This window comes from Python bivittatus, unplaced genomic scaffold (assembly GCF_059951505.1).
Source record: "Python bivittatus isolate LINGU-HERP-01145 unplaced genomic scaffold, Pbiv_v1 ctg000480_np1212, whole genome shotgun sequence".
In the NCBI taxonomy this organism is placed as follows: Eukaryota; Metazoa; Chordata; class Lepidosauria; order Squamata; family Pythonidae; genus Python; species Python bivittatus.
The window spans coordinates 99,794,893-99,821,672 of record NW_028277075.1 but is presented as its reverse complement, the minus strand read 5'-3'; the positions used below and the strand labels follow the sequence as shown (position 1 = coordinate 99,821,672).

The 26,780-nt window shown below is 37.9% G+C and overlaps 1 protein-coding gene across 4 annotated transcripts in view; it reads right to left on the bottom strand.

Moving 5' to 3' along the window:
- GPD2 (glycerol-3-phosphate dehydrogenase 2) overlaps positions 1–26,780 on the bottom strand; it is a 95,991-nt gene that overhangs the window by 12,026 nt on the left and 57,185 nt on the right. For all 4 annotated transcript variants that reach the window (XR_015797242.1, XM_025163984.2, XM_007424033.4 and 1 more), the window contains exons 7-12: positions 13,960–14,124; positions 12,942–13,086; positions 7,861–8,054; positions 2,582–2,716; positions 2,047–2,222; positions 947–1,078 (exon numbers count right to left, since the gene is read on the bottom strand). Coding sequence is in view for 3 of the 4 variants with exons in the window: in XM_025163984.2 (XP_025019752.2) it covers positions 947–1,078; positions 2,047–2,222; positions 2,582–2,716; positions 7,861–8,054; positions 12,942–13,086; positions 13,960–14,124 (947 nt within the window). In the remaining variant the exon portion in view is untranslated. The remainder of the gene's footprint in view (positions 1–946; positions 1,079–2,046; positions 2,223–2,581; positions 2,717–7,860; positions 8,055–12,941; positions 13,087–13,959; positions 14,125–26,780) is intronic.

Below are 26,780 nucleotides of genomic sequence, written 5' to 3'. Positions count from 1 at the left end.
AAGAAATGAAATACAATGTAACCTGATGACAATCCAAGTTGGAATTATTTACTACCACTAGAACATATTTATCTAAGCTGCTTAACTGAACTTTTCACCAGTTACGAGAGGCCTCTGTCCCCATTCATCTTCTTGGATTACAACAGAGATGTATCTAGAATTACATATGAGCAGACATGCTCTGTTTGGGGGAGAAGGTTTAACTTCATATGCAAATATCCAAGCTTCTCCAGTCTTTCACCTTCTGCTCTTCACTAGGAATACCTATCATCCCACTGATCCTTTTCTCTGGACCTGTTTTTTCCCAATCTTCTCAGGATTCTAGTGGGATTGACTGATTTCTCTCTGGTCACTACATCTATACCTTTCAGGACAGTTGTGACAGAGTAAAATATTTCACAATTTGCTGTTAATGTAAGAACAAAGCAGGGCTTTTTTTCCTGGTAATTCTAGCACCTCCCCCGCTAACTATATGTGCTTTCATTTGCCATTGCTTTTCCATTCACTACTCCTACAAATACTTCCTTTATAAGCTTGAACAATTCTTCTATTGTTCTCCAGATAGGGAAAAATAAGAATATTGAAGTTGATAAAGAAACAAGTAGCATTTTAGGACATTAGAACATTCAAAATACTTTTTACAGCTCTGTAAGGAAGATTATTATTAATGTTCATGTTGCAGACAAAAACAGCATTTGAGATGGCATTCAAGGCTTCAGAGGAAAAAAATACAGAGACTTACTGGTTTATACAACTCAGCTTCTTTCTCTATGATTTGGCCTTAACTGGACTTAATAGCTGACAGTAGGATAATAGATGAAGCAAATGAAGCTTCCAATTTTAATATGGCAAGAAACAGAACATTCAAAACCAAAAGCAAGAACGCAAGAAAGGAGAAGGAGGAGGAGCAGCAGAAGCAGCAGCACAAAAGGTTTTATAGACATACCTCTGACTCAATATATGGAAACTCTGAGACAAGACGTTTTCCAACGATAGGCCATCTCTTCCCAGTTACCTGGGCTAGTTTTGCCACTTCAAAAGCCTTGTCCCCAAATGTATTGGCAAGATGTTGAGCCACCTATGGAATTGAGAAGAGGTTAAGAAATTATGCTTTTTGGAAAAGAACTCCATCTTGCTAAGAGTCCTTCTTGAAAGCTCTCCCCTTGCCTGAGATTCAACAGCCCACCAAAGCTGGTATCAGAGGCAAGAGGCAACTCCTGATGCGCAGGAACGCTTTAGCCAGCACAAATGTCTATCAACAGGACAGGAACTAATAGCGCTTTATCTTGCTGCTGCTATGATCAGTTCTGGAGAACAGATCTATCTGGGACAGCTTAGATTGTCATTTTTAACAGACAAAGCATGCACATGTATGTCTCTGCATATATATAAAAACACCTATAGAGATGACATAAATAGCATTTTTAAAGTCAAGGACAATAATAAGCTTGCCGTCTATGAATAATTAAAAATAAAAAGGATTACAGCTCCATTTTCAAAAAGTGGTCCATAACATGGTTTACAGCTAACTCCTAAGCCTTTGATGCTTTTTTTTAAAAGTTCCTTTTTCCAATGAACTAAGATCTACACTGAACAGGTAAAGCCAAGATATGGGGCATTTTGACTAACTTCCTTCACAACAAGTGTTTGTCTCATTCTCACCTTGCCTTCTACAACAGCTCTTCTCAATCACCTTTCCCCTTTATTCCAGCTTTTGCCATTTCTCTTTTGATCTGCTTTGCTGTCCTCAGAGCACTCACCAAGTGGCTATAGTGGGGACTCCTGGGCAGACTCACAACTTGGGGATCTACTCACTCCCTATCATCTCCATTTATGTCATGGTCCACAACCATGTTTATCACCTCCACTCATTTTGGGTGAATTATTCCCCTGCCTCCATTCCACACTGTTCAAGGGGATGGATCTTCAGAGAGATCCTTCACAGCAGACAGGCAGATAAGAAAGTTCCATTGCATTCATACCCTTCAGCTTTGAATTCTGTAGTTTTAAGCGGTTCTACTAACTTGAGTAAACAACGAGCCTCACCTCACTTTCAAGTCCATAATCTTGAACCAGTCGGATATAAAGGGTAGGGCTCCAGCCCTCTGCGCCCTGCAGGAGCAGTCCTACAGTTTTACAGGGATCGGCCTGAAGCTTATGAGCTTTTACTGCAGCATCAATGGTATCCTGGGCCATTGAGCGATAAGTTGTCCACTTCCCACCTGGGAGTATTAACAAATATGGATAATATACAAAGATTAATCCCCCGAGCCTTTATTTAAGAACACATAGACTAAACTATTGAAGAAAAAGCTCTTAGAATGCTTGCCCTGGAATAGTTCTATTGTACAGGTAGAAAGACACCTGCAACCCTAAGACAACCACCACCCTCACTGGATGCAGCTGATGGGATCTGTCATCCATGTTATTTAGACAGCATCAGTTTGCCAACTCTTTTTCTTTTGTTTCAGAACTGAGAACCTCGGCATATGTATCTGACTAGCTTTCTTCACATCACTAAGAAAGAATTCCAATGAGAAAGAGGGAAGGAGAGAAAGAATTAGAAGCAACAACCTGGTACCTGCGATAGTCACAAGGCCGCTGTCACTAATGTGTACCACGTGATTCCGAGATATGGACTGGGTGTCTTTAGAATTGGGATCAGTCACAAGGGGACGAATCCCACTCCATGCTGCCAGAACATCTCCTCTCCTCACTGTAGTTGAAAACAAAATAAGAAAAGAAAAAGAAGCCTTGTCAGAAATACCGCATCGTGAAAGGGTTTTAAAATAATATATGATTTAAATGCTGTTAGGATGGAAGATAATCACAACTTTTAAAATGTCATCTTGGGGAAATAATATTGTTAGTTCCAGAAATGTTAATGACAAAAGGTAAAGTGAAAGAGAGATACAAATCCAGTGCAGCTCCATCTTTTGATTCAATAAAGCAAATACTTAAGCAGAAGATGAGAATACAACAATATGGTAATAGAATGAGGGAACACATTTTCTGAGGAAAGAAAAAAGTTATTTCCCAGTGAAATAACTTATCCAAAACAGAAGTCTGACCCAAGGAAAGCAAAAATCACTATTTCCTAAATTTCAAAATCTGACAACTATATAGATCCTAATATGTGGGATTCTTAGTAAGATTTTTCAGAGCTTTTTAGAACAGACATCTGTATACAATTCAACTTTGACTCATCCCTGGCTAAGCATTTAATTATATATTTAGCTTTCCTCTACTGTTCAGTAATTACATGTACAGCTAAGTTATGGCAACCTTCACATTCACATAGTTCTATCAATGAAGATTTAGAAGTTATCTTTACAGACAATATATCAGCATATAGTTCTTGACACATTTCTATACCTTAGGATTTTCAAGCTAATTCAAAGCTTGAGAATTCCCCTTATTGTTTTGAGTTTATATCCCTCATTGTTTGGGACAAGTATCATCTATACAAGATCACTAACTATTATGAGAAACTCTTAAATCAATGCCCCCAAGAGCCTGAATCATCTCCTTAATTTGTATTTAAATATTTTGAAGGACTGACTACATTGCATACAGCAAGTTAACAGTTGCTAATTTAGGTAAACACCACTGTAAGTTCTAAATTTGTGAAAATGGACTATGACTCACTGTCAATATGTATACGCAAAGCCTTTTAGTCTCCAGTGAAAAATCAAGATAAACAGTGAATTTGTAGACCATACTATATGGAAAATACAATCTACCTGGCCAGGAACTTATGGAATATTTTTTATGAACTAATTTGGAATTGCTCATGATTCTATTTGGCCAAAACCTCAGGAGAGAATACTGTCATCATTCTCTGCAAGCTGTTTGCAGGAGGAGACAGAATTTGTCAGGCACACTTTGCAGTTCAGAAAGGTCAAAGAAATTTGAAATTTCTGTTTTCCCTCTTGAAATTCTTTTCCTTGGATTTTTTTTTTAAAGGACTAAAGTTATCTGGCTTCCTGTAGACCACCTCAAGGGGTCAGAGAGATAACACTAAAGCCGTTTATTTTCACATGTCACTAAGTTAAAATGAAACAAAGGGTCATCCATCAATTTCTTTTCTATGGTTTACCTCTTCTGGAGTGTTTCTAGTTACTAATATTTTATATTACCAATATAAAAAATACTAATGTGCTTTTCTTAGGATAGGGAAAGAAATATACCATCCAAATTGAAGAGGAAAGCATAAGAATATTAAACAGGGACACACTTTTTCCAGGGCAAAAATACATTTGTTTTGTTTTCTTTTTGAATTTACTTCATATTATATATAACTCTCTAGTTATGTTTTCATCATTTTTCCCCAACTGTCCTATGAAAAATTCCAAGTTGATAGCAACTTCTGGAGATCTAAAGAGTGACTGGCAGCTCTGGGTCCCCAGGGTCTGAAGTGGAAAAAAAAGGCCCTAAAAATGGCAAGATGCTTTTAATGAGTTTTTCTTCCAGTTCTGTTTGAAACCATTAATGGTGGAGATAATTATGAAGGTCAGTATTAAAAAAAAATAAAAATAAAAATCTGAACTTGGATGCAGGAAATCCCTGCTTTGTTGTGTTCACTGGGTGACCGTGGGTTCATTTCCTCCTTTCAACTGACCCAAATTTAGGGGCTGGCTCAAACCTACTATTCATTAAGTTCACTTTAATGTAGCAGCATAACATCTCTGTGGCTACAAGTCCACAGATGACCTTTGAGTGGCAAGCTGGTGGCCGCCCCACCCCAAAGCAGGTGGTGCCAAGACACAAATAAAATTTTAATCCAAATTGAATAAAATCTTGCTAGTACAATTACTTCTGCAATTTTGGGAGAGGCTTTGGGGAGTGCCCCAAGATTGTGACCACCGATTTTGCATTTCTTGTTTAAAAAACCAGAAACATATCACAGGCTTATGTCCTTTCTCCTCCATATGCACATTCTAATTAGCCATTTTCTTTCTTTGAATAAACCATAGTTTGCTCCACACTGAGGACTGAAATCATATTTGAAGTGGAATACAGTGGCAAACTATGATTTCCCCAACCAAGAAAAGAAAGAAGGAAAGTTGAATATACATAAAGGAAAAGAGAAAGGAAAAAGAAACATGCAGCTACAGCTGTCTGTTGCTTTCTAAGAAGACTGAAACCCTATCATAACACATAAAAAGGAACTATCCAGTTTATTCTTTTCTCCTTTTAAAAATCTGATCTATTTAACATATTCACGCAATCTTCAAAACATATGCAATTCTCCCATCCAGCTGAGTATGAAGTCAACCAACACTATGCAAGTTCTTTCTTTGTCTCGACACAGGATATGGTCCAATCTCTGTGTTTCAGGTCCTTCAGTTCTATGATGGAACAGTATAAATTTGTCCTCAGGAGCCCAGTACCACAACACTAAAAATGGGTTATGCTTTGATACAATTATTATGGGCATCTCTAGAATATGACCACAACAACATTATACTCTAGAGTGAAATCACATTCATCTCCTTTTCCTGCTTCCTATTGAGTTTCTAATCAATTGAATGAATTAACTCTCGCCCCACATAAGCATTCACATAATTCTTTAAAAGTAAAACAAAAACATAAAAAAAGTAAGGTCATTTGTTTCTAAGCTTTCTTTCTACCACCTAAGTACGATCTACTTCCCATAAATGAAACAGAGGTAAGGAAGTCTAAATTAATGTTGTGATCTTACTTCAATGGACAAAAAAAATCTTACACAGACTTGTGTGTGTCTGTGTGTGTGCATGTGTGTGGAGGATTGTTTTAAGGACAGTGCTTTCACAAGGGCGTTAACAGAAAAATCAATAATGCCTTGTAAAAATATTCCGAAAGAACAGAGATCTGAGAAATCAATGTTGTTCTGCCAGCATGTTTAGCCCACCAAAATGAAGTGCTAATCACTGAAATAAGATACCATATTACATTTATAAATTAATGAAACTAGAAAAAGCAGCATGTGTGACACTATAATTAAACAGCTGGAACACATCCAAGCCTGTGTAAGTTGATAACCCTGCCACTGTCTTTGGCAGCAAAAAGGCAGGTCTGCCGTGAGTTGATACGGCCAGCACAATTGCTAATTCTCTAACAGACAATCTATAAACACGACTAATTACACACAAGGAAAACAGTGCACAGCCCAAGTTGGTTACTTTCAAAAGCATTAAAATGCTCAAGAAAACTACTTTTGCAGAACTATCTTGTAAATAAATACATACATACACACACACATACATACATAAATGCTGCTTTAATCAATTCTCCAAGCTGTAGCTTAGTAGAACCAAACACCTTACCTGACAAACCTTAGCTCTTTTATTAATTTTTGCAAGAAGAACCTAATGATAATGGGCTTTTTCCCCTCCTCCTCCTCCTGTAGACCATTTTCCTTTAATGGCTACAACAATAACAAAACTATCAATTATCCATTTCAAGGAAGAACAAACAAGCAATCTAGAATGTTCAGTCTGTTTAAAAAAAAAAGGATTATGAATATGAACTTACAAAGGGCAGGTCAGAGTGTGTGTCTTTTTACAGAATCACTTTAAAGAAGCTAGATAATTCAGGAACATGGTAATGAAATCTGTTCAGGTCTCCCAGTTCTCAAATCTCATTCTGGATGGACAATCGCTAGAAATTCACTCAATGGCCCATTAGTACTTAAATAAACCACAAAGTTCAATTTGTTTCCTAGCAGTTATATAGTTCAGGGAGAGGGGAAGAGAATGCTATTTTGTCAAAAAAATGTTATTACTTTAGAACACAGCAGAAGGGTGTTTTCCTTAAACAAAGCCAAGAATTTTAAAAAATGAAACTATGACAGGTGAAAGGTAAGGTTAAGGAACATGATGGGACCACATTTCAAAATGTTAATAGGGACTAACCTTAATTTACATTTCAGTTCAAATTAGATTTTGCCACATTAAAAATGAAAGGATTTTGAGAGTCACATGCAACATTGGGGCCTTCAAATTGTGTCCTCTTGGTTTAGAATAAAAAGGCATGATAGAAAGCCACAGTGCTGCAAATCCTAGCTCTTAATAGATTTGCTATACAAGAAAACAGAGTTGGTACACACAGCAATTATTCAATGTGGTGGCAGGGCTCTACTATGGAGTTTAGATATGAAAAATCAGGATTCAGACCCATACACAAAACTGTTTACACTTCCAGAACAGATCTTCACAGATCTTCCCTGCAGAAGATACTGTTAAGGGAAGGTATCTCCATTGGTACTATATACCCACCACAAATAAAGAGAAGAACTGTTGCCAGTGTGTGTGTGTGTGTGTGTGTGTGTGTGTGTAATTGGTGGCATATTCTATCAGTGGAACTCATATAATACTGTGGAGCTCAAAAGGAAGTCTTATTTTTCAACTTTCTGATCTTGTTGAATTGTTCAAGTACTGTTGCAGGTTCACTGAAACAATTGTGGAATCTAAGTCTGGCAGGAAAGTCAACTGTAAAAATTGGTATATTTGGCCATTCCCCTGTGACAATACTGAAATAATTTCTGGTTTTGTGGTAGACAGAACTATACAAAAAGGTTTTTGGCACGGGGGCTGGCTTACCTTAACAGGTCAAAGATGTACAATTTTTTCTAGGCCAAGGGATGCACTTGGACTCTGGCAAGTTGGAGCCAGGACAAAAAGTATTTTTTAAATATGATTTACATGTAAGTAAAATGAAGCACATTTATTTAATATTTTCCCCCTTTCTGTTGCATCAAAAATTACAATATGGTAAAAATTTTGGGAGGCAGAGATCATGTGGTCTTGCGGTCTCAGGTTGCACGCTTCTGCCTTAATGGAAAGAATAAAATTACATTTTAATGTTACTGAAAATTACCTTCAACATCACAGCTAAGATAGTTGCGCACTTCTGTCAAAATGAAGTTGATATCTTCTTCTGTAGGTATTGGGTGATGGGTAACTTCAGTTGCAGTATCCGTAGTGCCAGCAATAGTCATCTTTTGCCATGGTAAGAAGAAAATCACTCGTCCATCACTAGTAGATGGGTCAAGAAGTCCCATATTATCAGGGCTGGAAGAAGAAAACAAAAATATTACTTTTTTCTTCTCAAGTTCTTTGAAAACGTTGTTTTTTAAAAGCTTCATTATAAAAAATTAGCAATGAATACTACATCACCAAAAAGTGTACTAGAGACACAGGAACAGCACAGATGATACTACAATCATGGATTTGGAACTAATGTTATACAGTACTGTTGGCAGGTGCTTAATGCCCAGACCATCTGAAGCAGATCTGGATGCAAGTGTGACAGTGGTGGCCGAGAACTGAGCAACAGGAAGACCTGCTGCACAAGCAGAAGAGCACTTGTACTTGCTCAGGGATGTAGCTCAAGGACAAACAGATTGTTCTTCAAGGTTCAGAGCTTGTTGACACATCATAGATGGACACATGTAATTTATTTATTTATTTATTGGATTTCTCCCCCACCCATCTCCCCCACAATAGGGGACAGTAATCATGCACTGTATCTCTTCAGGCTCTACTTGGAGCTACACTGTCATGGCACAGGTCACAAATATTCACAAAATTCTCCACAATCTGCCCCATAAAGAAGAGAACTTCAAACTAGGATCTGTGGGCTTTTGCTGTAATAGTAGACGGATGGCAGTTGCTCTTTCTGCAAATTATTAAAATCCTTCTTGGCCACATAAGGCCTTAAGACAAAACCCAGGGATGATGATGATGATCTATTATTATTATTTGCTTTGGGGACAAGATTAGGGGAAATGAACACTTTCTCAAATACTTTGAGAATTACAGTAGATGAAAGGAAATGCTTAAATAATATATGCTGAAGGTGCACATTAACTGCCATTTGGGGCTAGATATACATAAGAAATTAATTGGCTTGCCTTCTGTGAAAGAGGTATTTTGTGGCAGCATCAAATGAGGAATCCAATGACTAGTTCTTGTTTTGCAGCTCAGATCTAAACTACTTTACTCTGGTTCTGATCTTGGCCAAATCACTTATTTTCCATTTTCTTCAATACTTTGCAACAGTGGCCAGCCAAATGCTTTGAGGAAGTTACAAGCAGGGTAACAGAGTATCCTACCATTTATTCTATAACATTAATTCTTCTAAGAGAAATAAGGAGCACAAACATACACACACACTTATGAGCTGCAACTATACCAGTGAAAAAGCATATTGCCATGTCACATTTCTCATTCCTAAATACAGCAAGGCACCTTTGCTCTCATTTCCTTAACTGTACACTGGTGGTGAAGTAGGACATGCTTGCCCTCTATCCTGGCAGCCTAGTTTCATACCCAGTGAAGTCTGCCTGCAAGTGGTTCCTACTTGACAGTGTTCCTCAAACAAGGCACTCCAGTGGCAGTGGCTGGGCTTCTGCTACTTGGATCAAGGTTCTCCACTTTCATGACAAGGGCATAAATTGGGGGCCTGAGCAAAATGGCTAATATCTCCCCCCATGCTTTTTAGGGAGAGGAGGGATTTAAAACAAAAAGAACCACCTGTCCAAGGAACTCAGCAAAAGAATGTCTCCCACTGGCAGAGCTTAGAATGATATACCGCTTGGCTCTGTGTATCTCTCTCTCTCCCTGAACCTTGCATCAATATAGCTGACTGAGTAGAACTGCAATAGCCGTTGCTTACTGCACAGAACTAGCTCCACCGTGATAATACAATTTTTAAAGTAACAATAAAGTTATACTAAAATTACTTGTATACATTATGTTATGATAAAATATAATAATAAACAAAATGATTAAAGTATCAGAAATACAAAAATACAGAAAGATTATACTATTCACAGATCCAAATAGAAACTCCGCTGGTGTTACAGAAAATTGTGATTTTTTTTTTCCTGCACAGGTATCTTCTTGGTAAAAGAAAAATATGAGATGCCCCTCAGAGAGATGATGACAATTATATACACTTGAAGTCTAACTTCTATACTAAGTCTTCGAGATGATATTTATATATAGCTTAAGGATACATTTGGAGAAGAACAGCTTAAAAAGTAGGTGTCAACATGGACTTGTGCAAGATAAACTACGGCAGATAAGTAATTACTTTTCAAAATGAAATCACTATTGATTTAAAGAAGCCAGGAAACTAAGAAATTTAATATACAGGCTCAAACTATTTAAAAAAACTTTTGACAAGTTTCAAAATGAGGTTTCTAAATTGGCTTAAAAGAATCTGAACTGTAGAAGGATTGAGTACATTTTTGAAGAGGCTGCTGGGAGATAATCTGCATTTGTTTTAACTCTCACTGATTTAGCTAGAGGAGCTAGAACCAGGGAGAAGAGTTAACTTTCATATATCACTGCCTTGCCCATTTTCACTATAAGTATTTCAAATAATTTCAAGTATTAGGCTGCCAAATAGAGTAATTCCAGAATGTAACTTGGATAAGATTCTAGATGACAGTAATAATACTCACCATTTTTTCACTGCTTCAGAGGAATCAAAAAGCTTGACATGCATCAGGGAAGGGAGTCACTGCCCCTCTCTATATTTTTGAACTACAGCTCCAGCCTCCTGTACTCCTGGCCATGCTGGCTGAGGCTGCTGGAACTAATAGTTCAGCATCTGGAGAGCTATTAGTTCCCTATCCCTGATATCTCTGTTATCCATACTTCTTTTTAGCATTTCAAGTTAATGACTGATTAGGGAACTGAAGGCATAGCATAGGCTGTGATTGCAGCAATTGCCGCTTTGGATCAAGTGCCTGTTTTTTTCCATTTTCTGAGAGGCAAAATGACAGTCAATCTAAAAGCAACATCCACTGGATTAAGGTTTAAAATTGTTAAGAGATTACAGTCATACTAGTATCACTGGGGTGAGAGAAAGCCATACAGTCACTACTTAAGTGAAAACATGCATTGGAAGAACAAAATTAATGAGTGCAGAGAGAACACAGGGACTATTAATGAAGAATATAAAATTGTAAAAATCCAATGGGAAATGCTTGCAGTGTATTAACATTAAATTAATTAAATCGAAGACAGATTTATACATAAAATGCCTTTAAAACTATTTATCATTTCCCCCAGATGATGTCAAAGTACTTTTCCAAAGAGAAAAGTAACTGTAATGACATGACATGCATTTTCTTTAACAGGACTCAGACTGGCACCAGAGGAATGAACCTACTGCTAAATTAATATGTATATTTACATTTCAGCACAACGCATTTATTTATTATACAGGCAGATTCCTTGGTTTAGCAACCTTTAGGATGAAATCAGTAGTCTTCACTCAGTAATACTAAGAATGCCATATGTGAGGGGCAACTGCTTTTGAAAGAGAGTAATCAGAATTACTGAAAGATGCTGAGAATAGGTCAAAGATGGAGGCTGACGAGTTTATTATATATTAAGCAAGCCAACATGTCCCACTTATGTACACACGCCCTCTTGAGTTTTATCTAAAACTGGAGATGAAGAGCAGCATTAACTGTCCCCAACCTGTCTCTTGATAAAACAGACCAACATCTTTGTTTTTTAGCTGCTACAGTCCTCTCACTCCTTTTACACAGAATGGCAGCAACTCATTTGCTTCAAAGCGTAGATGGATTATGTTGCAGTTGCTGAAGGACCATGCAAGTAGGAAAAGCCATGCTTTAAGGAAAAATGGAGCAATATAGTTCCCCATTCTGGATTTTATATGCCTGAATCTATAAACTGGCTTATACCAAGTTCCCCTACCAAGAAGATGAATTCTATTAGAACTGAAGCTGGAAACCAAATCCTGCGCTATATAAGAAAAGAAAGCATCACAGCCACGAACTAGTAGTTAGTGCTGCACTTGGGCAAAGCAGATCACATTAAATAGGCTGCTCTACAGAAAAGCTCCGAACACATAAATAAGGCCTAGATTCAAAGGAGTTCGGCTTATTTATTAACAACCTGGAACATATTTCAGTTATTTTCCAGTTATCCAGGTTGCAAATTGCCTGCAAAAAAAAGGTTTTGTAATGTTAGTTAAAGCACGACACATATCATTTACTCAAGTGAAGAGCAGAACTACAGTCCTCCTATTTCTGCCTGGCAAGGCTTGGCACAGCCTCTTTTGCAAGCAGAACATCTTGGGATTTTCTTTCTTTTTCTCATTCAGTATTCCAACATATGGTGAGGAAACACTGCCCTGCCACAAGCAGAAGGGCATATCTGAATACAACCTATTAGTAGTAGTAATATTTAGCATTCATACAGTACAACTGAATGTGCTATATGGATGCTAAGGGCTACAGTACTTTCTGGATAGTTGTGTAAAACTGGTTACTTAAAGTAAAACTGGTTACTTTTAAAACAGTTGTGCTAAACTAGTAGCACAATGATTTGCTGAAGATTATCCAGTGACTCCTAATGGCCAGTAAGCAATAACATCTTCTGAATTACCTCACCAATCCATCATGAGAGACAGAATACAGATTTTTAGAGCCTTAGTAGTTTGAGACAAGAACGTAGGTAGCATGGAGAAATATTCCCATCTGTCAGCCAGACCCTCTACAAAAATTGTCCAGTTAGCATTCTTCCAAAGATGTTTCTTGCCAAAGTCATACAGATGGAAAACTCTGGCTTTGAGGGGGATGGAGGGATTGGTTCCTATCTACTTTTATTTTGAAAATCCAGCTTTGCCCTCCAGTTGCAGGGAGATTTTTAACGCAGGGACATTTTGAACAACCATTAAGAGGCTAGTTACAAAGAGGAGTATCCTATGTAACTCCCCTTCCTTAGTAAAAGTGATGGTTTTTGCTTGACTCACTAATTTTCCATAAAGGGGGTAGGATGGGGGGACGAATGAAGGCTTGAATTCAACACGGACCATTTAAGCCAGAAAACACTCCCTTTAGATCCCCCGCCGCAATTCTATTAGATTCACATCCTAAGATTGTTACAAATTGTCTGTGCTTTGAATATTGTTACCTGTAATAGCCAGGCATCACAATATGAACGCCTGCACTTGGCTGACAGATGTTTGGTACTTCCTGCTCATCCATTTTCCGCACAGAATCTGTGAAAGGTCCTGTAGCATTGATAACACATTTGGCTTTGACATCAAATTCCTGCCCTGTGAAAGAAAACAGCATCAATCACATACTTCATTTGTTTCTCTCTTCACTGACTCTCTGGATTATTAATTTATCTATGAAGTTAATCTATTGTGAAGTGTGCGTATACAGACACACACACTCACACCCATACACACTGAACCGAGCAGCTCAGTTTCCTGCAGAATTAGAACAGATTTTGCTTTTTAAAGAAGAGTTAAGTTTGCCCCCCAACCTTTAAAGATTTAAGATCAGACTCGTGGAATGAAGGAAAAAAGAATGGTGGCAACACTCTCCTCCTGCCTCATCATTCGGCTTTATTTATCGAGTTCTCTATTTAATGACATTCTTAAACCCTGAAATTTGTTAAATGGTACTATTACTGAATGCACACCACCCGGCATTTCAAAACGTCAGCTTTGCTTGACAGAAGGGCTTGGATGTAAAGCACAGCTTAGCTTGCCAAAGCACTAGGATTTGAATGAAAGCCTGACAGAAGTTAAAGATGATTGGCGGTAATGACATGCCACTGCACTTTGGAAACATGCCTTTTTTGTCAGTTAAGCGATATTTACAAACTCCAGCCCCCTACTGCACTCTCCCTTCACCCACCTTTCTGCTTTTAGTTTGAGGAGGAGGAGAGGAATTCCCCAGTTCCTTAGGCAAGAGCAAAATGCCTTTCTGGACAGCAGAGCTTCCTCCCAGCAGGCTCAACGTACGGGCAGCTACTGGAGTGGAGGGCTGGAGGGAGAATCTGGGCAGCCACCCAACCCCAGAAAAGATAAAAGGGAAGGGGGTCTCTGAAAAACAGAAAGACCCCCAGTGCATGCCAGAGCAAGCTACCTGGAGACAAGGGGGCTTCATAAATGCCACAGAGAGCCGAAAGGACATACCTGTTAGAACGTCCCTGCACCTTGCTCCACAAACCTGGCTCTTCCCGCTCTCTGGATCCATCTTCTTCAGCAAGCGCACCACTTCAGTGTAATTGGCTGTGGCAGCCCCATACCTGGCAGCGGTGAGGGCGATGGCAAGGTTCATTCGTGCATCATTGTGTTGTCCTGCAGCGGGGGGGAGGGGGCACAATCACAGAAGGACAGGAGTCACCTCCAGCCACTGATTTGTGGTATGGAAGGGTGTCAGAACCAATCTGTCACATCTGTCCCTGTCACACTGAATACTCATGATGGCTGGTCAGACCTACCAAGAAATATCCAGAGAATCACCGACTCTCTGTAGTGTAGAATATTCTCCTTAAAAAAAAAAAAAAAAAAGCAGCAGAAACTGCACACGTTTGTGAAGAGTTGGGATTCTTGTCCAGTGATGCATTTATATGCTATAGCTGAAGTGCATGCATTTTGCATCCAGTCCAAAAGCTCCTATGAAAACAAGGTACCACTTTCTGTACCGGAGAAGGCAGAGATTGTACTGGCATAATACAACATCTTTGAAAGATGCATTTTTTGACAGCCCCACTGGTGTTAATTAACCATCTCTATTAGCACATGTACCGCATGACATAAAAAAAAAAAAAAAAGCAGTATCTTTCAGAGATTCTACTGCTAAGCTTTACCTTCCTACAAAACATTCATGTACACTTGAAGTTCACAACTTGCAGCATTTACAATGTGTATGCAGGGGGAGGAAAAGTCTTGAACATGGAACATATACACTAGGAAAAAACCCCAAGGTTTAGGTAACGGATCACTTTAAACATATATATCACTAGAGATTTATTACTGAATCTTCCTACTTGGAGGTAGGGGGAATCAACATGGAAGAGAGCACACTGGCAGGGGGGAAGGGAGGGAGAGAAGGAAGAGTGGAGATGATTAATTACTTTAAAATAGTGGCATCACCTGAGACTTTCTATTTATTATTGCCACTGAAGTTAAAACCCTGTCTGTTGGCTGGGAGCAATTATTCCCCGTAGCAAGGGCCAAGCTCTATGTGCCCAGCATAATTAATTACCAAGGGCTAGCCTTCCGAAGGCAGGGTTCAGCATGCCCAAATATTGGGACTAGCAGCATCAAGATAATACTGATAAGGAGGGGGTGGGAGAGAGAATGGTAACAGATACTGTTGTTGATTTATGTAGCCAGCATACCAAGTGTTCAGTATAAATGATTTATGTAAAGTTCGTCCCTTTCCAATTCTGCTTGAGCAACACCCAGACACTAAGCAAGTAATCCGTTTCAAAAAACCAAAAGGGCAAAAATGTAGAAAAAGGATCAATGGCTCCCAGAATTCATCACCACTCCTTCCCTGTCTTTAAAACTTCTTATGCCAACCTGGCGGATGGAGGGAAAATGAACCTAAACAGGGAGTAGGGGAAAAAAGAAACTTCAAAGCACGGCAATGTGAAAAACTGGGAACAAGAGCATGGATGAAAATGTTCATTATATTTAAATGGATCCTGCAGGCAGAAAACAAGATTGAAAACTGTAACAAATAAATAAAATGGGACAAATTCCGTACTTAAACAGGAAGAAGAGAAAGAACCTAAATAAACTGCAAACTAAATAAATGGAAGAAAATGTGGTTAGGCACACACACAGGCGCACGCATGAAGTATCCAGAAGTAGCTTGAAAATAGGCAAGCATTTTGCTCATGACTTTAAAAAAATTCTGGCTAAGTCTCCACTTGGGCATCTGCCCCTTGAACAGCAATCTTTATAAAATCTGCTCTTTGATTTTCTGAAAGCAAAATTACACACATACATGCACACCACATCTATGAACAAGCAGAGGGAATTCCGAGATCGGTGGAAGGCGTTTCACTAACAATAAATGACAGTATGGAAGTTCTACTGTCACTCCTATTAGTGAAGTGTTAGCAAAAACTCATTTCATTTAAGGGACATAGTCTTTAAGACAGAAATGGATTCACAGAATAAAAAGACTTCTAGTTTCCTTCAGTTTTAAGTTGGAAAAAGCAAATCATTGCTATAAAAAGGATGAAACAGGAAGGCAGAAATGGAAGCTGATCCTAAAACGGATTTATTTTCATTTTTATTTTCCTCCGGTCCTATTCTTTTGCCTTATATAACACGTTAGCTGTTCAGATAACTGCGGCATTTGAATCGCAGCTTACAATAAGGGGCTCTTGCTACTCTTCTTCTGTTACGAGAACTGTTTGCATAGTTGACATGGCAACTACCGAATGGAAAGCACAATGGGTAGCCTTTCCTAACCAGATGCCCTCCCCAGGTGCTGGGGACCATGTTTCTCAGAATTCTCAGGCTGCGCTGGTTGGGAATTTTAGGAATTGCAGTCCCAACATGTAGGCGTTGTCAGGTAAAGGAAGGCTAACACAGGGCCTTTCACAAGGTCCAATGAATGTGAATGCCATAACAACTGGGAGAAATAGGGGACTGTATACATTTACAGTAGCCATATTAAAATAATTCTTGGCAGTACTAAAGAGACTATGGATGCTGCAAACATGGAACTAGGATCTTGAATATATTTTGCAGGCCTAGATTTTATTTTTTGAGGAATCTGTCCTCAAGTCCTAATCAGTCACAAATGAATGGAAATGTTTTAATATCAGATCCAAACAAATGTAGCTGTCTTAGCCATTACTGTAGTAAAATTCTTATTATGGTAATACTGTATCTTTCTTAGGCCAACTCAAGTTCACAGAATAGCATACCAGTTTTCTCCAGATTTCTGCATCTGGTCTGATGAAAAAAAATTAAAAAGCAAATGTGAGAGTGGAAACATCAGCCACTTATATCCTGTGTGTGTGCGTGTGTGCGCATGCATCCGCACGTGCAGTGGGCAACTGCATACCTGGGAAAGGAAAAAAAACTTGCACACTGTTTTTGATCTTGTGTTGTATATTCTATGAAAGGAATTTTCCTACAATGGATTTCTGAAGCAACAGCTAGTGCTAGGCCTCCCTTAGGCAGGAAAGCCAGCTGGGTGACTTTGGGCCAGTCACTCTCTCTCAGCCAAACCCACCTCACAGGGTTGTCGTTGTGAGGAAAATATAGGAGGCAGGAGTATTAAGTATGTTCACTACCATGAGTTGATCAAAATATATTAAAAAGGTGGAATATAATAACAACAACAATAATCTGACTGTGCGACCAACCATAATAATGTTTCCTTTCTTCTTTGAATGGCAACTATTTTTGATCTGCTAAAAGTAATTTGTCAAGCGTATTGCTAAAGGTATATATCTCTGAGCATCCAGTCTTGAAAGTAGATGCTAAGTGTTAATCTTCATTTTCCAGCTTTTACCGCAACATGGTAAGCTCCCCAAGGCCTATCTTGCAGGCTACTCTATTGCCTCAGTACTCCAAAAGCTGTTTTGTTTAGAACAGTGTTGTCCAAACTTGGCCACTTTAAGATGAGTGGACTTCAACTCCCAGAATTCCCCAGCCAGCATGGCTGGCTGGGGAATTCTGCGAGTTGAACTCCACTCATCTTAAAGTGGCCATGTTTGCACAACACTGGTTTAGAAGAATATGCCTCTTCACAACAGATGGGGAAGGAGCAAAATGGTTGGAAAGAATTTCTGCTGCATGATAGGTGTAAAACAACTTGGAAATACTTAAGCCTCTAGTTCCCAGGCATTCACAAAAAGGTATGTGATCGCAGTTTGAGGATAAATGTAAAACACACACAGATTTTCAAGCATTGAAGAATTTATATTGTACTGCCAAAAAAGCCCTCTTAATTTGAACACGTAATTAAAATGTACTTCTCAGCTACTAATAGTAAATTGAACTACTTGATTCATCATCATCTTCTTTTCTCTCATGCTAAATGGTAACTTTCTATTTCAGATTTCAGTGCAGGAAAGACTAAGATTATATCATAGAAGACAAGATCTCAGAAAAGTTTGAAAGGCCCACACTTACAAATGTGTAGCATTAAAATAGCATTGTATTTCAAGGGTATTAGTTGTTGTTTCTTATTTATTATTCATTACTTTTGCACCAAGGGTGCCCTTTATTTTATATATACCAAAAGCCACAGAACCTGTGGTCCTCCAAATATTGTTGGATCTATTTTCAACAGTCCTATCATAAGAGAAAGAATTGAGACCAAAACCTGGAAAGCCACAATTCAAAAGGATTTAGGATCTTTGGTATACATTTAATTGTTTATAAGAATTGCAGATAGTGACATTACAGTATATAATTTGGATATGCTTCTGTAATTCCTATTTTACATACCTTCTGCATTTCTAAAACCCCAGATTTCTGGGAATCTATCTGACTTTCCAAAAATAGAAACTTTTTAATGGCAGCTAACATTTTCTAAAAGATACTTAGTCTGCTATACAGTATATGATTTTTCTCTATAAACCAAGAATGTTGGGTATATCCTATATTGATTCTCTCAATGGAGAATATATCCTAAAGTAGAATAGTTCTTCAATGGATAAATAATTGCAGAAAGCATTTGAAAGCACTGTTTTATATCCATCAATAAACCCTATAGAATTCAATAAATGGCCTCTGTATGGCTCAAGAGAGTTTCTGATGTCCAGAGTTCCCTATTAAGTTTATTGAAAGCAGCTAAGACAAATCATTTATTTTTCCAAATAAACAGTATACAGTCAAGTAAATGAACAAAAACAGAGGTGTCTTCAAACAAGATTTAGAGACTTTTTGGGCTTATGCACTCTATTGAAATCTTGAACACAGAGAAGGGATTATGGCTACGTCCTCTGACCCTGCTGGGCTAGAGAGAGCAATATTGTCCCCAGATGTATCTTTATCTCAGCAAAAAGAAATAATGAACTTTCAATTAATGGTGAAACTTCAGTCAATGTCTAAACAAGTAGATTGCAAATTTATGAGTCTGGAAAATACCATGTCTGGGATCCATGGAGAACTTAGAATTATGAAAGCCCAAACTATTAAATTTGACAAGGTTTGGTTACTCTCATGAAACCAAAGTTAAGACTTTAGAAATAAGGGAATGATTTCAGGACATAATTGCAGTATTACCAACCTGCAAGCTGAATTACTCAAAGTTTAAGGGCAACTCACCAGAAACAGCTTTAAAATAATTAATCTACCTCTGAATGTAGAGCAGCAAATGCCTGTTAATCTACATGGAAGAATGTATTTGAGTAATCTCATTGCCAGATGATTTTAAACTTGATCCCTAAAAGATGCAACACTTACAGTGAAACCAACAGTTCAATTTTCTACTGAATTAAAAACAGAATGAAGGTTAACATTAGCTGAACTGTGGAATGAAGAATTGGACCATCCAATCATGGAAAATCAATGGGTCTAGGTTTTAAAAAATGTAAAAGCTACTTCTTATGCTTTAATAACGAAGTTAATTCATCAGAAAGTATTGTTTCATGTCTATGAGACCCCTTAAAGAAAGGCTAAACATCAAAATGTTTGTGCTCTCATTGTAAGAAATGTGAGAGCTCTTTAACTGTTATCAGTTATTTAGTCATAGCTTCATTTTAGTTTCAAACTGGAGCATATGTTAATACAATTTTTGGAAAAAGAAAAAATAAATACATATGTCAAATTACACTCCTCAAAATATGGAATTTGTCATTTTATGAAGACCTTTGACTCCACTGAGCCTTGGGCTCAGCGCAGAGGATAATCTTATATCAATGGAAAGAAACTTATCCTCCTATATTAAGGTATGTATTAGGAATATAAGGCTTACCTATTTTCTGAAAAATCTTTATATTCTAAACTTTAAAGATTTGCAATATGTTTCCAGATGGTCAAGATTTACTGACAATCTTGAGGATTGATTAATTCCCTATTGATACTATATTACTAGTTCTTTTTTCCTGTTATGTTTATTTTAATCACTATAATTTTGGTTTTTTTAAATTGAATTTTTAAAATTACATACCCACAATTGTATTTTGGCATTGTAGTTGTTTGTACTTCACTATTTAAACTCTTTTTTAAAAAAGATCCATCTCTCAGCTACACCTTCCTTACAGACTTGCTCTTGTGAGGATAAATTTAGAGAAGAGCCTCATGAATGCTACCTTGAGTCTTGTGCTGTTTTTGTGATTTTTGTATTGCTCTTCATTTTTAAATGTTTTAAGTGCCCAGAGTCATAGGGAGTCAGATGGCGTATAAATTTAATAAATTACTGTTGCTGTTGTTGTTATTATTATTTGCCCAAACAACTTCCAGGAATGTTTAACAACATAAATAATAACAATGCAAATGCATTAAGATACTCTCTAGCACTGCAGCTTTCTTCACCCATTTCCAAACCAAACCATTTGCGTTCCAGAAGAATTCTCAACAAAGACAATGCTAAAGGTTGTTAGCGTTGGTTTGTTAACAGCCTCCCATTTCATTTGTGTACCTTACAAATTAACGTTCAGGTGAAACAGCAAGCCAAGGAACTGTGGGCTCGGAGGCCCCATATGCATCTCCCTCTAAATTTAATCAATGCTATAATATTATGAGGGAAGGAGTGATGATAGGACTAACATCAAGTAAAGACAGAAGCATAAAAACCATTTAAAAAGAAAAATAGAGGGCCATAAAAGAAACAGTTTCAAAATGTTATTGTTTTGCTTTCAGTAGTAAAATGTATATAAAATGCAGGTCTTCACTTGCCATCACACGTGAAATGATATATAAATAAAAGAATAAAGCTGTCAAAATAATTCAGTGCTGTTTCACAGTAAAATGCAGAGTCAGCTATCTTCAATCTTAAAACAGTTGACCTGTAGGTAACGTAGCAAGATTTGTACAGGACAGCATTTCCCCCAAACGTAAGTCCATTTAACATTCTTCCTTACGCTGATTTTTATTTCTATTTTTTTCCTTCTGCTCTTCCATCTCTCAAGAGCTCAACTTGGCTGGAAATGATGTACTTAAAAAAAATCACTATACTATTAATGACATCACTTGTTCCAACAAAATTTAAATTTATTTATTTATTAATTAAATTTATATGCCACCCATCTCCCCCACAGTTGTCTTAAATGACAACTGAAAACTGCTCCAATCAAATGTATGTAAACAACCTAGCAAATACAAGCAAAAAAGCTTGTCATGAAAGCAATCCGAGAAAATTTTAAAAACAGAATACCACTCTGGATGTTCCTAAATTTTTAGCAGCACCTAGACTACTATAATATCATAACAGTACTACCTAATAAAGTCATATTAATTGAAGAGGATGGGAAAGGAACTGAAATTGAGGGTGAAGGCAAAACAAATTTAAGAATAATGGAATTTGCAAAGTTGCTCAAACTATAGCTCAGGTTCTATGCCTTTCCATTCCCCTTTTGTTTCCTTCTTGTATCTATATACAGAAACATATATACACAAACAAATATACAGGCAGTCCTCACTTAATGACCACAATTGGGACTGGCAACTCCACTGCTAAGTGACACAGTCATAATGGACTTATGACCTCACTTCCACTATGATTGTTAAGCAAGTCACCTGCGGTGGTTAAGCAAGACATCACACGGCCACAACTTGCAATTTTACCGCCAGCTCATCTACTGATTCAGTTTGTCAGAAGCTGGCTATGAAGCACACAAATGGTGATCACGTGACCCTGGGATGCTGTGACAGTCACAAATGCCTGCTGGTTGCGAAGCCCCCAAATCTCGACCATGCGATCGTGGGGACACTGCAACTGTCTTAAATGGAAAGACCCATTGTAAAGTTACTTTTTCAGTGCTGTTGTAACTTTGAACGGGCGCTAAACAGGGCAGTTGTTAGGCAATGAATACCAGTATATGGGCACTTCATCATCATAAAGGAAAATGAACTTATTAAAAATACTTGAAGCTCATAATAATAATACATTAGTTTCAGGGAAGGAGCATCTTTCATATTAATTTGGCATAATAGAAGAATTCAAGGATTAAGAGTCTCAACTCAGCCCCATGTTACTATCAGGGCTCAGTTATACTGTATTGCGCTGAACCAATGAAGATGCACTCGTGCTTAACTCAGCTCCATCGTTTCCTTGTTTTGGAAAGGAATAGGATTCTTTGGGCAAAGGGTTTTGAATCACTCTGTCCCTCCTCTGTGCGTGCATCATTTTCCTCATTTCCTGCTGGAAGTCACTAGCTCCCTACAAAACAGTCACAAGCGAAATGTGAGGCTGATCTCAAAAGAGCAGATCTCCCATAAATGAGGTGGGACTTGCCTATATTAATTTAATGAGAGAACAGAGGCACTGTTTTATTGCTAAAACATTAGCACAAATGGTTCAATCTCAGTCCCACCTGAGTTCTATCTGGAGAATTGTCAGCATTATGACAAGATTTTGGAGCATCGGCTGTTGACTTTCATGTAGTGTAACGTAGTCAGAAAGCATATTATCGGAGTATCAGACATAAAAAAGATTATATTTTTACACCAAATGAAGAAAGCCACATTTTAATACAGAAAGTGGAAGAAAAACAAATTCAGCATAGCATTTTATTACGCATTTAACAAATGTTAGCGATGAAGAATTCTACATACTTTGGAGAAGTGTGGAGCACCTAAATCTGTTTGCACCAAAGAGAGACACAATAAGGCTCACAAGTAAAAATTGGACCTAGTCAGAGAGGTGGGACTGGGATGACACCAGGTATGGAACAGTACTTAGAAGTGTGGTACTAGAGGCCTTACCAGATAATGAATTTCTCCTTGGAGGGGGGGAAGGATGCTGAGGGACAGATCAGAATTAGGATTTACTTGGTAGTGGCGGCTTTTAATTATGTTGTTACCCACTTCTTTTGTATCAGCCTTCAACTTGTCAGAGGCATCTTATTGCAATGTCAGGGTAAGTAAATGCAAAGTGTTAAAATGAAAGCCAAATGTTGTCAGTGCCAGTTTATAGAGGTACACTGAAATGTCACTCTGAAAAATGTCATGACAGCTTTTCTGTGTCCATTCTACAATACTGGGACAAATGCAGTGATGTCAGTGTATGTTACTAAAAAGGGGATAATTAACACATCTTGTGGATGTATAAATGCAGACATGTGTGTAGACAAACAAAACAAAAATTTGCACAAGTTGAATTCTGAAGCTGGGAATACTATCCTGGACTCCACTAAAAATTACTCTAGCCCAATTTGAGAATAAAGAAAAAGACTGAATGGAGAAGTCACATCTTCTTTTATTTTATTGCATAGGTACCTTTTTTGGAGTATAGATACATTCCTGACTGCTACTGAAAATCCTCCCCCAAGTCACCTAAGGTTGGTTCAAATAGAGGAACTGGAATTGCCAATACACTTACAGGCAGCCAATCACAAACATGGCTTGCTCTGCCTGCTGGTGTTATTACTGTACTGTAGACTTTTTCTGTCTATAGTATGGCCCAAATTGGGATTTGTCCCTGATAATCTTCCTACCTTCCTAAACTTCTATAGCACTTTACTCTCGTGATTCAAGGTGGTTTATACAGGTAGTCTTCGCTTACCAGCAACAATTGTTCAAAGTTACAACCATGCTAAAAAAATAACTTTGCGATCAATCCTTGCATTTACAACTGTTGCAGTGTCCAACGATCACGTGAACGCCATTTGCACACTTTGCAACCAGCATGCATTTTCACTTGCAACAAGTAGAATTAATACTGTGCAGTCAGTATAGAAGGCAGATGTAAAATCGTAAATTGTGGTCACGTAATTTTTCACTTAGTCACTGCGTCACTTCACTTAATGACTGAAGGGGAAATAAGGTTGCAAGCCCAGTTGTGGTCACACAATTTTCCGCTTAGTGACCACATTGCTTAGCGACTGAGTTGCCAGTCTCAACTGTGGTTGCTAAGCGAGGACTACCTGTACAAAATTATAAAGTACCACAGAACGCATATCCATACCAATACAAATTACAACAAAAAAGTGACCCATTACAAATGTGGCCCAGATCTACTATCTGTCCCCAAAGCCCATTGGAATCAAACGGTCTTTGCAATCTTGTGGAATACAAACAAAATGGGTACTTCTACCATCTCAGGGGACAAAATATTCTATAGCATGGGGGCTATCATCCAGAAACACACCTCTGGGCTCTCACCCCTTTATCCTTACATGGGGTGGGGACCATGAGCAACTTGGGTTGAATGCACAGAGGGGGCAGGTTCTGGTCTATGATAGGATCCTGGAAATAAGCTTCATGTCAAGCCTTGTAGGGCTTTATAAAAATATAAAAAGGCTACTTGGATATTGAATTTCAACTATCCATCCAAGAGCTAATCTAACAATTTGTATAACTTTGAGTTAGCAAGGACCACATTATTTCTCTCACATACATACCTTTAGTGCTCTGTCTTAAACTACTGGATGAAAGATGAGATATAGAATTAACAAATAATGTAAGATAAATACACACAAGCACACAAACAAATTCTAACTGGCTATGGTATTTTCTTTTTTTTTTTTTTAATGTAAAACCAGTCAACAGTTTTATGAACTATTGTCCACTTCATAGGACATCAAGGAAATTACTACCTTACATGACCTTGTCTAAATCAACTAGAACCAGAATTATGATCTAAGGTATAAAAAGAGACAGGAGATAATATGTCAGAGCCATACAGAAGATGCAGAATTACTTTTCATGAAGCAGGTTGACTTCATCACTCACCAGAGACATGTGGTAATTTTTAAATAAATAATGAGGAAGTCTTATCCACTGAACAGAGAAAAAGCTAGCACACTACAAATATACAATGCCGAATACAGTTATTGTACTTATAGAATATACACTTCCAAGGAAATCATAAACCACAAAGATGCCAAAACAATAAATAAATTTAGGTAACAGAGACTGGAAGCACTTAGTGCAATACTGTAGAAATATTTTTGTTGAGTCAAATACAGCTAATTACAGCAGACTCAAGAACCAACACCACGAGCAGCTTCATACTTTTACTTTACTCTGTCATGAGCACCTTAATGCTGCATTATCATTTCCCACAGCAAATATTATGCATGGCCACCAGCTTTTCATACTTAAATACCTCAGGGAACCAGTGAGAACAAAAGCACATGTACAAAGACAGTTATTGACATTTGTCTGCCATTAATTTATGCTTGCTGTCTGATGATATTAGCAATGTATCATATTTACTCATCAGGAAATTCTGACTACAATTTTGAAAAACATTAAAAACACATCACATAATCTTGTGCTTTTTCCACCTCATCAATCTAGGATTATCCACTTCGGCTGAAACCAATCCAGATCTCCTTATTCCCACCAAAATACGCAAGCATGGCCCACTTGTATCTCTGTGTGTATATACTGCATATATATGCTACATCAATCCTCCAAAAGAACAGGGTAAAAATATTTTTAAAATAATTCATAATAATGTAATGAGTAATACTAATTATTCTACTCTAATAATACTAATTAAACTCTTATTTAAAAAATTAATTGATCCATGTACATATATGAACTATCATTCTCTCTCACACACACAGACCACTCTTATATACAGAAACACACAAGTATATACAGTATATACAGTCTTCCCTCCTTCCAACAGGAGCAGCAACACTGCCCCGAAAAAAAAAAAAAAAGCAGGATGGCAAAAAGAAGGGCTAGCTGCACTGGGAAAGAATTAAAACTATAGAAATTGGGTTCAGAGGCTTAAAAACAGGTTAAATTCACTAGAAGAGATTGTTTGTTGCAATGGTTAAGGCATCAGGCTAGAAGCCAGGAGACTGTGAGTTTTAGTCCTGTCTGAGGCACAAAGCCAACTGGGTGACCTTGGGCCAAACCGCTTCTAGAAGCTTTCCAAGAAAACTGCAGGGGCTACAGGGACTACAACAACACTGACTCAAAGGCATGCATGGATAAATAAATAAATATCACCAAGCAAGCAGCCCTCTCCATGAGAGTTAATAATGTCCCAGCTACTTTTAAAAGACATTCACCTAATGTCTCCAAGTATTTGCACCTCCATCATTGCTTGTTTTCAGTACAGGTAGTCCTCGTTTAGCAACTGCCTCTTTTAGTGACTGTTCGCAGTTACAACAGTGATGAAAAAGTAACTTTATGACCAATTCTCGCATTTACGACCTTCACAGGTCTGTAAAGCAAAAGAAAGCTGAAGTAAGATCATAAGTACAGTCATAGTTTACAGTCACGGTTTCACTTAACAACTGCTTCACTTAATGACCAAGTTGCCAGTCCCAATTGTGGCTGCTAAACAGAGACTACCTATAGTGACTTCTATTCTTCTCAGCAATTATAAGACAAATGTTCCCACATCGTGGGCAATTAGAGGAAAAACCATCTTTCTATCCAGTAAATACAAAACCCAAACATTAATGGCAAATGAACAGGTGAGGCAGTTTCACAGATGCACTCAAATGATGCCCGCTATTTACGGAAAAGACAGAAAATGGCCCTGAAATAAGCTGTCATGGTTAAACACACTAGGGTTCTGAGTTAATGGGAGGGGGATGCTTCTTATGAAAGTGTGTCAGGATTTTCATTCTCATGGGAAAGGATTCATCCCGTTATCTTTACAACAATAACAAATAATATTTTGACTACAGAGATCATGTGAAAAACACCTGTTATTGTGTGTTGTGTATTGTGCTATTTACTGCCACCTATTGGCGTGTGTATGCTAGTTACCCAGTGGGGGTGGCATAGAGCTATAATACAAGGAGAGGAAAATGTGCAGCCTCTCTGAGTAGTTGTTAGTTGTTTTAGTGTTAGCCACTATGTAAGTTTTATGGGCTACGTAGTTGTAACAAAGTACCAAG